Here is a 14,397-nt window from a genome sequence, read left to right as displayed (position 1 = left end):
CCCATTCCAAGCCTTGCATGGGTGGAAAGTGAGGGAACGTCATGAGCTAGTGTATAGTGGGTAGAGCATGTCCATGAAGAAGCACTTCACTAAAAATTAGGTAAGGGTGCACAGTCAGAAAAATATGGGATAGGAAGCAACATTATTTTGTTGGTTATTTCATAAAAACAATATATATATACTGTATATGAAATGTTACCTAACTGAACAAAAAAAGAGTGTAAAAAAAAATAAACCTATTTAAGTAAGAGGTAAGACTTGACTTGGCTCCTCCTTCTTCTTAGCAGCACTACAAAAAGACCTAGAGTAGCAGATGACAGGGTAGATGCAGGTACAAGCACATTGCTTATGACCATTCATTGCAGGTGCTGTGCAGTGGGGGGCATTCACATACCTAACAACAAGCTGTGCAAGAGAGGGTGCAAAGGGTTGCAATCTGTTACCTATCTACCGTACACACTTTCCTCCAAATGATCAATTCTCAAACACATGGGGCCTGATTTGTTAAAGCTCCCCAAAGCTGGGAAGGGTACACTTTCATTAGTGAAGCTGGGTGATTCAGCAAACCTGGAATGGATCTGGTCCAGGACTAAAAATACCTGCTATCAAATAGCAAATAACTTTGAAGAAATCCATTCCAGGTTTGCTAAATCAGGGCCATGGAGTCCAAGTTGTATTTGTGTGCTGAAATTGAAATGACTGAGAAAAATGTAACCTCTAAGAATGTAGGACTAAAAGGTAAAGAAAAGATCCATAAAGGGAAATGTAATTTCTATAGCCAGGTAAACCTGAATAGTGCCAAGCCTAATATGATAATAAATCTTTTTTAGAGAAGAGAGGAAAGAAGGCTTTTTAAATGGCACTCTGTATTATAGTAAATTCTATTTGAAGGTAAGTACTGAACTTATTTTGCTAGTAGTACATTGATGTATATGAGTATGGACATAAATCTCCTTACTAATGCATTTCGCCTATTAAGGCTTTCTCAGAGGATTTGGAGAGTTGGATAGCAAACTATAAAGGAAAAAAATTATGAATGTATGTAAATATTTGCTCAATTAATATTTACCAAAATTTACAGTGTTACATACGATGAACCACTTGTACAATGCCTAACAAATCACAAAGTGTTAACACATAGGGACATAGTTTCCAAAGGAGTGAATATATCTATAAATAACAAAAAAATAGATAGGAACTAATCTGTCGAACTTAAGGAAGGAATCTTTAGCATTACAGGAGCAGATCCAGGCTAGGGGCTACGGCAAAAAACTCCCTTAAAAAGCTTATAAACAAACTCTTTCAAGAGATTGTGGTTCACTCCTCACATAACCTAGACCTCCGCTGTCAGAAACGAAAGTAAGAGTTGTAACTACGTACAACAACCAGCACACTGAAGTTCAGAACATCCTTAAGAAACATTGAGAGATACTACTAAGTGACCAAACAACATCCAAATTCCTCAACCCCTATCCCAACATAACCTACAGAAAATCTTCCTCTGTAAACGATACTCTAGTACACAGTCACTATACAGATCCACCCAAGGACTCTCCTTACTCATTAAGCCCGTGAGATGTGGTAAATGCTCACAGTGCCCTTGGCTTAATGAACAGAAAAGTTTTCTTTTGCCAAATAACAAATGTCATAAAAAAAACATCATGTAGATTGTACAACTCCAGGTATGTACAGTTTGTGGCAAAATTCTACGTGGGGAAAACAAAAAGAGAAACAAAAAGAAACGGATAAATAAGCAACTTTATTTGCTCAACACTGGCAGAATGATCACACCCATCAGCCATCATGTTGGTACACAACATAATTTTAACATTAAAGTTATCTCCTTTTCGGCCTTGGAGAGGAGTGTTTCCTAACCCAATAGGAGGAAATATACTCGTAGATATAGCCCTGCTAAAAGCTGAAACCAAATAGATTTCCACTCTGGATGCCCTTGTACCCCCAGGTTTGAATGACATGTTATTGTTCAAACCCTTCTTATAATTTAAGGACCTTCTAACCTAAATAGCTTTATCGGGCAGCTTTAATATCCTTGACAATTTCCTCAGTCTAAAGACTTTAATTTCACTTTAGTACACTGCTATCACACTATGCGGCCTTCTGACTGACACACTCATTGTTACATTGTTACTGTATCTTTGAATTGTCTGATAGGTAGTTACAATAATGCTGCATTCTTTTGAAACTGTAAATGTGTTCCTGTTTAAAGGTTCCTCTTGGTAGGTCTATAATTTGTTTATTGTGAGTTGCCATCTATAATGTAATTAATGTATGTGGACAAATAAATATGAACGGGACTTCATTGCATTTTTTATTCTATGTCATCAAACTAATCTAGTTTTTTAATATCCTGTAATAATGTTTCATTTCAATGATGCAACATTCCCAAGCTATGTCTTGTTATTAATATTTGTTGAAAAACATTCTTGTTCCACATAGTGTTTTATACCCAAAAGGAAAAATACAGTCATATTATTGTTATTTTTCAATGTATGTCCTATTTCCAGCTATGTGGTATTAGATACCAACATGGCTTTGTTTTCTATGTAAAAGAAAATGGTTTACCTTAAGATTATGTTATTTCCTATATCTACATGTTAAGTAATCAACTTCCCACTCTCTTTTTACACTGAACAGTACTCGCTATATCCATATTAATAGCAATCTAACTCAGTCTCCGTTTCCTGATTTTGATTGGAGAACTATTTACTATAATAATTATCTCGGCTTTCCCCTTCTCTTTTTTATTAGAGCCAATCTATCCTAACTTTACCACGTCTACCATTTACTAATTAAAATTATAGTAAGTACTTTATTATTAATATATTATTACATACCAATAATTGATCTTTACTATCCACGCTGACTATAGCCTATTAAACTTACCAAACAGCATTCTTTATCAAGCCATGAAATCCAACACTTTGACAGGAGCATTCTGTACCTAATCAGGTAAATACCTTTGGCCTTTGTATCTCTTCTTGTCTCATTGGATTCTCTCCAGCAACAACCTATCTTATCGCACATTCCATAATCTTTTTACAGAAATTTTCCTAGGACAATTCTTTTTGCTGCTTACCAAAAATACTGAAAGTCTATTTGAATTTAACAACTGGCCATCTTTTAAACCATCATTATTCTTCCCAATATTGGGCCTATTACGCCACAGTACAATTACATATTGAATGTAAGTCTCCTCTGTCCAATCCTTAACTATTACTCTCCTACATTAATGGAATTATAAACTTACATTATGATATTGTTTTTATTAGACAACCAATTTATTTAAATATTGCAGTCAACCAACAAAACCAACATTATCTGCTTTTAATGAACCCGGTATATTATTATCCAAGTCTGAATTGTAAGTGTTTCTATCTATCTATTTTTTCGTGATTTATAAATATATTCACTCCTTTTTAAACCATGTTCCTATGTGTTAACACTTGTTAATAACACAATGTGTTATTTTTTAGGCATTGTACTAGTTGTTCATTGTATGTAACATTGTATTAGGTTTTGTACAAGTGGTTCATTGTATGTAACTGTGTAAATATTGTTAAATATTAATTGAGCAAACATTTACATATATTCCTAATTTTATTCCTTTATAGTTTGCTATCCAACTCTCCAAATCCCTGAGGAAGCCTTAATAGGCGAAATGTGTCAGGAAAGGAGATTTATGTCCATACTCATATATGTAAATGTACTACTAGCGAAATAAGTTCAGTACTTACCTTTAAATAGAATTTACTAGAATGACAATACTTATGAATGATTTTGTGTATTATATGAATTTTATATTTTTTGATTATTAATAAAGTAAACAATTTTATCAATCAATAACATAGTGCAATTTAAAAAGCCTTCTTTCCTCTCTATAATAGGTTTTGGGACTAATATGCAGGCAGTTAGCAATATGCTCTTCCAGTCCTTCTCTTCCCTATCAATGTCATTGGTCTTAGGAGCAGTGAAACAGGATCATACACACAGCACAGGAATTAAACAATTGTATCACCAAAATATGTAGTTGTTATTACACAAGTAGATGGTCAACTAATAGGTTTCTGCTACTTCAAGTTAATATAGGAGAGAAGGTGTCAGTGGTTGCAATATGTTGCCTATCTACCTAAAACACATACATTCCATTCTCCCAAATAATAATTCTCGAACACATGGAGTGCAGGTTATATTTGTGTGCTGGATTTTATACAACTAAAAGGAAAATACTATGCATTAACCTCTGTTGCAAAAATCTGTTTCCTTAAATAGAAGGAATGCCAGCATTCAGTAATAGAAAAAACACATACCGTATTCAGATTATTAACAGCGCAAGACCTGGAAACACATTTTTACTTAGGCAGACTGATTCCCTTATCATTTATGAATGTAACAATGCACAACTTGTAGCACAGAATCAGAGGGGAGTAGCCACAGTGAATTAGGGGAAAAATGCAACTGACAGCACAAGGCCTGTGGCCAGCTCCTTCTACTATGTACACAATGCATTGTCAAAACAACTTGAACCTGGGCTGGTTCACTAAAATTCTGCCTGTATAATCCAGATATGTTACACCTATCCTTTTTTATGTAATGCTTTCTCGAAAAACTAATATCACAACTTTTGGTCTGTGTTTTGAGGTGGGCACATCGTTTTTTTTCTGCAAGGGTTTAGGAGCATTTATATTTTCCATGTGCCCCAGTGGTGAGTCCTAAATGAGAACAGTACTTTTTGTTCGTGAATGTTTAAACGTTTCTGTAGTGGCCATTCCAGATAGTCAAATTCTCTGGCAATCAGGGGGTTTAAGATTGAGGCTCAGTAATCATTTAGGTAGCTAGTCAGGCTGTGAATCATTGTGGGCAGTGAAAAAGAGGTTGGGGCTGATTATTCATATCTGGACTTTGTATAATATACTAAGAATTTACAAAAATACACAAACATACGATCAGCTTATGTACTGATAACTTAAAGAAAACACTGTGCAGCAAACAATAATAAGTAGGTTACCACATCAAACAATGCAGCTAATGACTTACAGTCATAAAAGGGGTAACACCTGTGCAACAGATAGAAACAATATTAAAAGCTCATGATTAGCATGTGAAAGGTGTTTATTATAAAGGTGGGTTTTCAGGCCTCTCAACAGTTGAGGTCTGATGGTTACTTGAACCAAACACTTCCTACCAATGAATGAATAACAGCAAGTTTGAGACAAGCTCGGCTTTATTATTGTGCTGTATAGTTGAATGAAAGAAAATGTTGAACAAATAAAAGGATCATGAAAGTGCTGAGTAAAGAAAGTAATGTGGCAAATACATTTCAAGTTACTATGAACCAATAATGATGCAGTTTAAATTAGAAGGGAAAACTTTCTTCATAGATAGTTCTATGTTTGTAGTTACATTAACTAGTTGATAGCATGGGAATATTTAGATCCAGTGAGTTGATCCATCTAGTAGACCAAGAAGAATCTGTTTTCTCATGGACTAAAGTTGGCACCATTTTCTGAAGGGGTTTGTTTAGCATTTCTGTCTGTATATGGGAAAAATGTTTGCGACATGTAAAAGGTTAAGGTGTATGGTACGGTATGGAAAGGCTTTTTTTTAGCTTTGGATATAGTATTAAAGCGTCTTTATTGTATTTAAAGTCCTTATTGCTGGCTATATTCCTAAAAAGGAAATTCACTCATCTGTTTTCCTGGTGTGTATTACATACTTACATAGTTTGGTTGAAAAAAGTCCATCAAGTTCAACCACTAGGGAAGAAAAAGTATCCCTGATAAAAAAACCCTGACATTATTGAGACTGCAAAATGTAAAAGATCCACTGGGGACATCTGTCCCTGTTACAATTCACTGAGAAGGAGGAATTTCCTCATATTTCCTTTTGCAGCTCCAGAAAAAGAGGTGCAGTAAAATTTTCACGACAACACACAGACAAATTGGGTAGATTATTTATATGGATGCTATGTAAAAAACTAAATATCAAGCTCAGTCATTTCAGTTTTTGTGTAATTCATGTAAGTCGTATTTGCATGCCAGTCTCACTAAAAGAAACAATATATCCTGCAAAATCTTTCCTGATAACTTTACTTTTAGTAGTAAATAATAAAAGGCCGTTAAGGGGTAAAGGGCATTTAACCTCCATAGCAGTTAATTTCTTTCCGTTTTTTTTCCGGTCTAAAAGCAGTACATTGTTTTTCATGAAAATTTATTTTACAGTATATTATAATAGTATGAGTTTAATAAAGTTTGAAACACAAAATCACGTAAAAACAATAAATTGAATAAATTAAAAAATCTATATATTTTTTTTAAAAAAATTTATATTTTTAAAATTTTTTTTAAATAATACATATTATACTCATACTATTATATATACTGTAAAATAAATGTTCTTGAAACCAATGTACTGATTTTACACATATAAATCCAATGTATTGCATTCAATACAGTTATTTTGTATTGAATGCAATACAAATAGATTTTAAATTTTCCGCCCCGACACGCCTGCAACGTACACACGCACCAACGTCACTGGGAACTCCCCGGTGACTCATCGGAACAGAAGCTGGCTGGAGATTGTGGCGATTTAGGGCGCTGGACGCTGGGGGAATCAGGTAAAGCTATATTTACTAACTTTCCATAGGTTTACATACCCCGAATGTAACTGGGGGTTACCACTTTTAGCAACTTTTTTCTACCCCCAGTCACACTCAGGGTTACCTCTAGGGAGGTTAAAAAAAATATTAGTGGAAAATATAATAATGACTACATATTTTCAATCAACAAACATCAACAATATGTGAACTGTAAAATTGATGCAAATGATATATTATATATATGATATATAAATGTGCAGGGATTGTTTTTAGCAAGGTACTGATATAAAGGCTACTTGTCAACTACCTCTCATTCACAAAAATGGGTGCCCTGCCAAAGAATTTGGTGATGACAGTTTCTGATCACTGAACTAGTGATTATGTTGTTCTGGAACAATGTCCTTTTTGCCAGATAAAATGTGGAGATGGAGAGGTTTGGCTATAATCCACAGTGCCACAGCAAAAAACAGATCAACTAAATTAGAGCATATTAACACCTCATACCAACTGTCAAGCATGGTGTTAAATGGGTGATGATTGGGACTTGTATTGCAGCAACTGATATGTCCTGATATGTGAAATCATAGATTAAAAAGATTCATGTCCCCACTGTTCCTCTAAAACCATATTTTCAATTCTTATTCCATATCATCACTCATATCAGCGCTCGTATTTTAGTATAGGGTGCCACTTTTTGCCAGTGAACAGCTTCTGTTACTTTGGAATACCAATACTAGTCTGCATGCTTCCTTTCCATCAGCAAAAGGTACTTTTATTGTTAAAAAATTAGGCTAAAAATGAATACTGCAAGTGCACAATCAGCACTATGGACAGCGCACAATACTTTTTTACATCGTCTTTTTTTTTTATTTTGATGAGGGAACACAAAACTCATAATATATCTGCTATTCTGACAAATTCAGACTGAAATTCCTCATTATTATCATTAATTGATGGGCCCTTTTGGTTGAATCAAACAACTGATATCTGCTTTAAAGTTATGGAGCTGGTTTGACTGATCCTTAGGAAGAGTAGTAAAGGGTAAGGTAAGACCAAAATAAAATTAAAATAAATAGTTTTCCCTTTTGTTCTCAGGGTTCTGAGTTTTGCACACACAGATGAACTTCTACTGTTTGGATGATCAAGCATGGAGATACCATTTGCCAAAGACTTTCAGTGGCAAACACTAGCACCACTTTCGAGCCCACGTGTATACTGTTCTCTTGTAGAAGCTGGAGGGCAGATTTTTGCTGTTGGAGGATGTGATGAAGCAGGAAACCCAATGAACACTTTTGAGTTGTTTTCTCCAGAAGCCAATCGATGGACTAGCCTAGCACCAATGCCATCTGCGAGAGCTGGGGTGGCGGTTGTCTCGTTGGGCAAGAGAATCATGGTGGTTGGAGGAGTGGGAGAAAACCAAGCACCTCTAAAAGTGGTAGAGGTCTACAATATTGATGAAGGCAAGTGGAAGAAGAAGAGTTCCCTTCGTGAGCCAGCCATGGGTATATCAATCACTGTGAAAGGTAACTGTCAGGAGATATCTATTTTTTGTTTTTCCAAATGTGTTTTATTTGTCTGATATGGGCAAATACATGCTGCTCTTTAGAAGTGATGCTTTTAAAAAGATGCATAAAAAATCCATGAAAAGACATTATCTACCTATTATTGGTAGACATCTACCAATAAAACAGTTTTGAAAGAATATATGCATCTTGGTCTGATTTTTAAATAAATTACTGAACAATAAACAATCCAAATATTTCCTATATATTAGTACCTTACCACCTGGATTTCACCTTAGGCAGTTTTTCATGACATAACAAGAACTTTTGTAATAACATGCCAAACTCCTTATTTAAATGCATCACTTCACAGTGCAAAAAACTCCAATGTTTCAGGGTCATGAAGAACCCCTTTATCAGGCATATATAAGTAAAAATGATACCCAAAAGGCACTGCACTGCACTACACTGCATAAAAATCTCTAAAGTATTCAATCTAATAACCTGGACACGATACAACAAGGATAATTGGTGATACACTTACTCTAAATATAAACAAACCTTTGTACATAAATAAAAAATACAGATTATCATAAATATCCAGTCATTACCTTCTATGCTTGAATATAAACTGAGGCAGCTACTTTTACTTAAAAAAAACAGAAAAACTAAATTGACTAGAATATAAACATAGGGCCCCTTGGTAGCACTGGCTATGTTAGCTGGAATCCATGAAAAATAAAACATTATGTTTATGAAAGTGGCCATCCTGTATGTGGCAATTTGCCATGCTATCCAGTCCTGACCTTGCTGTCTGCCCACAGCCCTCCCTCACTGCTCAAGCCCCATCCAGACTCTTTAAACAGTCAGTTGTTGTGTTGTCTTTTGTGATTTGTCGGTGCTGATGTCATACAGATCAGGCCCACCGCCACAAAACACAAATCAAGAACCCCATTCAACTGCCACATCAGACCCCTGCACAGTATCATCACCATCATCCTCATCTGTGGAGTACCTTGTCACCCTAATCCCCCTAGTCATCCTAATCTGTGTGGTCACCCTAATCCATGATAAATCCAGATAATGTCCAAAACCGGCAAAACTGACAGAGACCCACTTTTAAAAACAACAGGAGGGAGCTATAAAGAGCTGTACATGTATCAAAAACATCTCTCCAATAGGATTGTACTAAGGGGCAGGTCCACCAAATGTGATAATTAAACCACAGTTCCTTCACATATCTCCAGCAAAGGTTAGAGACGATTGAGACTCAAAATCAGTTAGGGCTCTATGAATATGTTGAGATACTTGTAGAAATTTCAAAATCTTCAAAGTTGCAATTGAGTTAGCCAGCTCACCAAGGAACCCTCTGTAGCATGGGATGGTACATAAAAACCTTGTTCGGCATCCACAAAGTGTCTAGCCTACGGCCAGGTGTTCCTAGACTTTCCTCCTAGGCGTGATGTAGAGTTTCCTAAATGAAGGTCTGGGTTATCTAATATTGGCATTGGAGGGCCAGGCCAAGAATATAGTTTAATTTTAGGGCCATATTTTGGCCAAACGTCAAGAACCACCATTATGAGCAGAGAGTCTCTACCACTGCTTGAGCTAAGGCCATAGAGGTCGTTTCCCTAATATATGTCTTCAGTTAGAAAAATCTACATAGTTATATATATATATATATATATATATATATATATATGTGTGTGTTTTCTGTATTCATTATATTCTTGGTATAACAGTGATATTCAAACATTCAAGAGCATCTTTCCTCCTTCTCTACCACTGCTTGATCTAAGGCCATAGAGGCTGTTTCCTTAATATAGGTCTTCAGTTAGAAAAATCTACTTATATATATCTATCTCAGTGCTCAACCCAGAAATTTTTTTAAGCCGGGTGGGAAGAAATTGTAGGCGGGTGGTAGCACCTGTATTGTGAGCAAACGCTTCAGTAACCACCCAAAAACAGCCGGGTGGGTGCTAAAAAGTTCCGGGTGGTGCGCCCAGCTAAAAGGGCCTGGGGAGAACCCTGTATCTAATATATATATATATATATATATATATATATATATATATATATACATATATTGTATAATGTACTGAACATGTTTTCTGGTTTCATTCACTTTCATATTCCTGGTATAACGCTGATATTGAAACATTCAAGCATCTTTCCTCCTTATTATCTTGAAACTGTTAGTTCATCCATGGCTTCAAGCCAGGAAGGAAGAATGCTCACAATCTAGTATAGGAACAGGCTTGTGCAGGCAGCTGTGTCTGGCTCTGTGTACAGTTCACTGTCAATGAACCCTGGAGGGGAAAAGAGATTGCAGATAATGGGAACTGTGTACTTCACTGCAACTAAAGCCTGGTAATGCTAAACATACTCAGTATGTGCCGTTTGTTTATTCATGGGGCATTAGATAAGCAATCTACATATCCAGGGGATAAATAATGAAGAAGAAAAGGTGATTTACTAATGAGAAAATGCGCAACATACGCATGTGCTACATATAATACAAGAAGATTCTTTTTAGATGTGCATAGTTTAGGTAAGCAAAAAGGCTTCTACAAAATCGTAACATCACTAATACAAAAGCAAATGACGCTTCATTTCACTTTCTTTCTTAAATTTGCTTCTTTGTGTCTCCATTACTATAGAGGTATGAGAAAAAATATTTTTAAAAAAAGAAATGACATGTTTCAGAGACCCTTGGTATATTATTACTTGTAAAACCTTATTGTAAAACCTTAAAAAAGCTTATGCTCATGATAGTTTTCCTTGATATGAGACCCTTATATAGAGAGCTTGGTAATGTCTGTGATAGGGGTTGAAAACTCAAGTTTGACAAGATGATTTGGTTGGTAGGAAGACAGTGACAAATAACCAACCAAGAGGTCATTCAACTGAAAGCTCTTCCAACTGTCATTGGAAGCTATATATTTTCTAAATTTCTTTAAAACTTTAGTGATCTTCATTAAAAAGAATTAATTTATTGTTCCTAAATATATACAGTTTTTAAATATTTTTTGGAGAAGAAAATACTTCAGTTCCAGCTCTTTATAGGCAGAGAGCCTAATCGTATTCCAGAGATTTTATGGACTCTGTTTCACCCCTTTCAGACATTGTACTGAACATTTACTACACGGGGGTCACACTCTATCCTGGCTTGTTTATCATGTGTTTGGTAGCAAAGAGTACTATGCAGAGATCTATTGCATATAGTTTGAACGCTTTTCCACCTTAAAATGATTGGTGTTGACCTTTAAATACACAAAGCAACAAAAAGATTTTTTTTCATCAAAAACTAAAACAAATGTAAAAGAACTCATGTAAATAGAATTAATGTTTTTTTTTACCATGTGATTGCATGTACTTGTAACTAAAGCATGTAAGTCTTTTAATATATTTGGTACAAAGTCAAATAGATACAAAGTGACATAGGTATATTGAAAGGGTCAGTCAGCTACCACTGTTTCTTTAAAAATGCTTAGACTGGCGTATTCACCACCCAAATGACAAGAAATATATCTTTATCGTCAAACTACATAATACCCATACAAGAATTGATTTCCTTTTGTTAACTTTGCAGCTAGGAATTCCTAAATTGGGCCTATTACCTGGTCAGATCATGCCTCTTTAACCCTCCAATTAAAAATGGGTCAAACCCCAAATAGGAGATGTCATTGGAAATCTAATGATTATTTAGTTCAATACTCCCCTACTAACATGGCGCTACACTCTGAGCTGGAGTGTTACTTCTTGGAGAATGTCAATTCGATCTCTTAAACATCTACTTTATGGGAGGCACCATATTAGGGAGTCCTCCCTGCCTAAAAAAGATAAAGTAGCTCAAGGGCTCGGACAACTAACGCATAAACTACAAACTTTAGAGAAGACGATCTCAGAGCACCCTCAATTTTGCGTAGAGGATTTTGGTTCATAATCAACTGAAGAAACTGGATATTGAAAAAGCTCAAGTGTATACCCTTTAGAGATTTTATGTTAACAAGGATGAGCCGGATGGGTCAAGACAAGGCAGAAGTGGCAGACTCAGGCCCAGTGAGAGATGGTTAAGGTGTTTTGGGGAATGACCCAACATAGATTAGATCTTTAGCGACTATTATAAAGACCTATATGCTACCATTTACAATACTCAGTTTTTGAGGTCTCAGTTGTGCTTCAAAATTAATGCTTACCTGTCAGACACATGCTGTTAGATCTTGTAATACATTTAGGATAATTATACCAAACATCAATAAATATATAATTACTTTCATCACAACAATTACACATGCTATAGAAAAACTAAACACAAACTTAAAATCAGAATTAAAAATACTCATTTGAATTATCGCTGATAAAAATGGCTTGATGACTTTGTAATATTTTTGCAGTGTTTGTTGCCAGACCAATATGTGCAAACACTAGAAGTTGCATTTATGGACAGGGTCTGTGTAGCTAAATCCAAGTTCATCTACGTGAGTGAGTTAAATTCCTTGTGGAGTGTATGACTAATTAAATCTTGTATTTTTATTGCAGACTGCAGGATTTATGCTGCAGGAGGCATGGGTTCAGATCTTCGACCACATTGTTTCCTTCAGCAATTTGACATGCTGAAAGATATTTGGGTCCACCTTGCCCCAATGCCAACACCTCGATATGGTGCTACCTCCTTTTTGCGAGGAACAAAGATTTATGTATTGGGTAAGCACCATCATTTTTTTTCTTAGAAGATGACTTTTCCAGGTAATGAATAGTAATTCCTATTTTATTTATCTAAAATATTTGATTTTACAATGTCTTTATTTTTAGTATTATGATTAGGACTTTATGCAGGAACACTTAGGATATATATCCCTGTGGTTGTTGAATGTGAATACTAGAAGTACCAAAACAATCCTTGAAACACTCTTTTTCATCTTCCCAACATTATATAAAGTGAATTTATAATTCTGTATTAAACCCAAACCTTTGAGGATGTATGTATGCCAAACATAGCACTAAAAATTCCAAATAACCCAAATAATTTGCTGAAAAAAAAATCATAGCACACTGGCTGTGCCTGAAAAATAAAAAATATTTGTAAGTTTCAGTACCTGAATTTTTCAGTATCTGAAGCTTGGGCACATTGGTAAGTGCAGGAAAATGAATTAAAGAAAGTAAATAAAAAAATTGATTATCTTAACCTTTACAGATCTGTCAATCTCTCTGAAATTTTCCTGGACTGGGTCCCACGTCATCCTGGTATCCTTCTTCGCCCTCTGAGGCATCTTCGTTATCCTTCTTCTGCTTTTTTTCCCATGTCACCCGATCTCGCAATGTGCAGGCATGGGATCCAGTGACGTAGATGGGCAAAAAAAGATTGCCCATCTCACTGCACATGCGTGAGATCAGCATTTTTTTCCCCCATCTAAGAAAAAGCTCCTTCTGTGCTTACCTGAGATTGTGCATGCGCAGAAAGAGCAGCCAGAAGCCTCCTGGGATCCATGATGTATGTATCCTGGGAGGCTCTGTGCTCCCATTCCGTCTTGATCACTGCAGCTATCAAGACAGAAAGGGGAGGGCTTTATCCTTTTTTTTTTAAAGTGTTTTAAATCCCCTCCCTAAAAAAAGAAGGTAAGTTTTACCTGATAAAAAAGGGTTGTCTCAAAATTTTAGTTTAGACCTACTTTAAACATGAGTATACAGAACAAAATGAGAATGGTTACCTTCTTGCATTTGTTAAACTTCTCAAAAATGCGTGCTTTCTTTTGGGGGGAGACCAAGCGTTTTTTCGAACAATATACAGAATGATCCTGCATTCAGTGGAATATAGAAGAGCTGCTGATGTTACAATACGCTGTATATAACATTGCATCTGCTGTCCTTGTCTTATTGTTGAAACTATGAGTCAGTATTGTGGGGGAATGCTACTATACACAAATGATGTGGGATATGTGGCATTAGGTGACAGGTTTTTTGTCTAGTACACTGAAAAGTAATAAAATATGCGTTTTTATATTATTATTGTTATTGTTTTAGCTGCCAAACATCACTGTTTACTATATTAAAAATGGGGAATTGCTGGCGATTACAGCTGTATGAGCCTACCAAAAGCTGCATTTCCACATTCCATAGACTGGTGCGCCTCAATCAATTACCTTCTGGCATATTTATTTATTTATTTATTTTTTATTTAAATACACCACTGCTTAAGGTTAAAGAAACACACTGTAAACAGAAAACTAACCACATTGTAGAACAACTTCAGAATATTTCTTGTTTTTTTTTTTT

At 35.5% G+C, this 14,397-nt stretch overlaps 1 protein-coding gene across 1 annotated transcript in view; it reads left to right on the top strand.

Annotated features, from left to right (window-relative positions):
* KLHDC8A (kelch domain containing 8A) overlaps positions 1-14,397 on the top strand; it is a gene marked incomplete in the record, with an annotated part of 31,827 nt that overhangs the window by 5,100 nt on the left and 12,330 nt on the right. Inside the window, 2 exon segments of the mRNA XM_072424982.1 lie at positions 7,715-8,142; positions 12,664-12,828. Of these exon segments, the coding sequence (XP_072281083.1) occupies positions 7,767-8,142; positions 12,664-12,828 (541 nt within the window).

The sequence above is a fragment of the Pyxicephalus adspersus genome, chromosome 1 (assembly GCF_032062135.1).
Source record: "Pyxicephalus adspersus chromosome 1, UCB_Pads_2.0, whole genome shotgun sequence".
Taxonomy (NCBI): Eukaryota; Metazoa; Chordata; class Amphibia; order Anura; family Pyxicephalidae; genus Pyxicephalus; species Pyxicephalus adspersus.
Note: the sequence above shows the minus strand (reverse complement) of the source record. Positions and strands in the feature narration are given on the sequence as shown.